At 72.2% G+C, this 518-nt stretch overlaps 1 protein-coding gene across 1 annotated transcript in view; it reads left to right on the forward strand.

The window, feature by feature from the left end:
* The window catches only part of CCDC71L (coiled-coil domain containing 71-like), a gene marked incomplete at its 5' end in the record, with an annotated part of 1,667 nt that extends 1,404 nt beyond the window's left edge, over nt 1–263 (forward strand). Inside the window, one exon of the mRNA XM_008568027.1 lies at nt 6–263. Coding sequence (XP_008566249.1) covers nt 6–263 — 258 coding nt within the window. The remainder of the gene's footprint in view (nt 1–5) is intronic.
* Between the last annotated feature and the right edge of the window lie 255 nt (nt 264–518).

Raw genomic sequence — 518 nt, forward strand, 5'->3', positions numbered from 1 at the left:
GGAAGCCCCCGCCGCCGCCGGCCACCGAGGAGAGCTGCCCGGCCAAGCTCCTGGCCTCCGGGCCCTGCTTCGGGGGCCGCACCCTGGAAGAGATCTGGAGGGCGGCCACCCCGACACTGACCACCTTTCCCACCATCCGCGTCGGCAGCGACGTGTGGGGCGAGCGCAGCCTGGCGGCGGCGCGGCGCAAAGCGCGCCAAGTCCTGCGAGTCAACCTGGAACCCATGGTGAGGCTCCGCCGCTTCCCCGTGCCCCGGGCGTGAGGCGCCTCCCCGAGGGCGCCCCCTGCCGGCCCCGACCCTGGGTCGGCGCTTCCGCCTGGAGGAATGAACAGATGTCAGTCGAGTGTTTACAGATCCGGCCAGACCCCGTCCCCTAGTGCACTTTACGCGCGAAGAAGTCGCCGGATGGTTTTCCCTGCCCCGCGTCCCCGGGATGCGGCGCCGCCGTCTGGGACTCCTGAGCAGGTGTACCCTCTGCTCCCTCCGGCGCCGATCCGCGGAGGGCGGAGGCAGCTG

Source organism: Galeopterus variegatus, unplaced genomic scaffold (assembly GCF_000696425.1).
Source record: "Galeopterus variegatus unplaced genomic scaffold, G_variegatus-3.0.2 Scaffold20, whole genome shotgun sequence".
Classification (NCBI taxonomy): domain Eukaryota; kingdom Metazoa; phylum Chordata; class Mammalia; order Dermoptera; family Cynocephalidae; genus Galeopterus; species Galeopterus variegatus.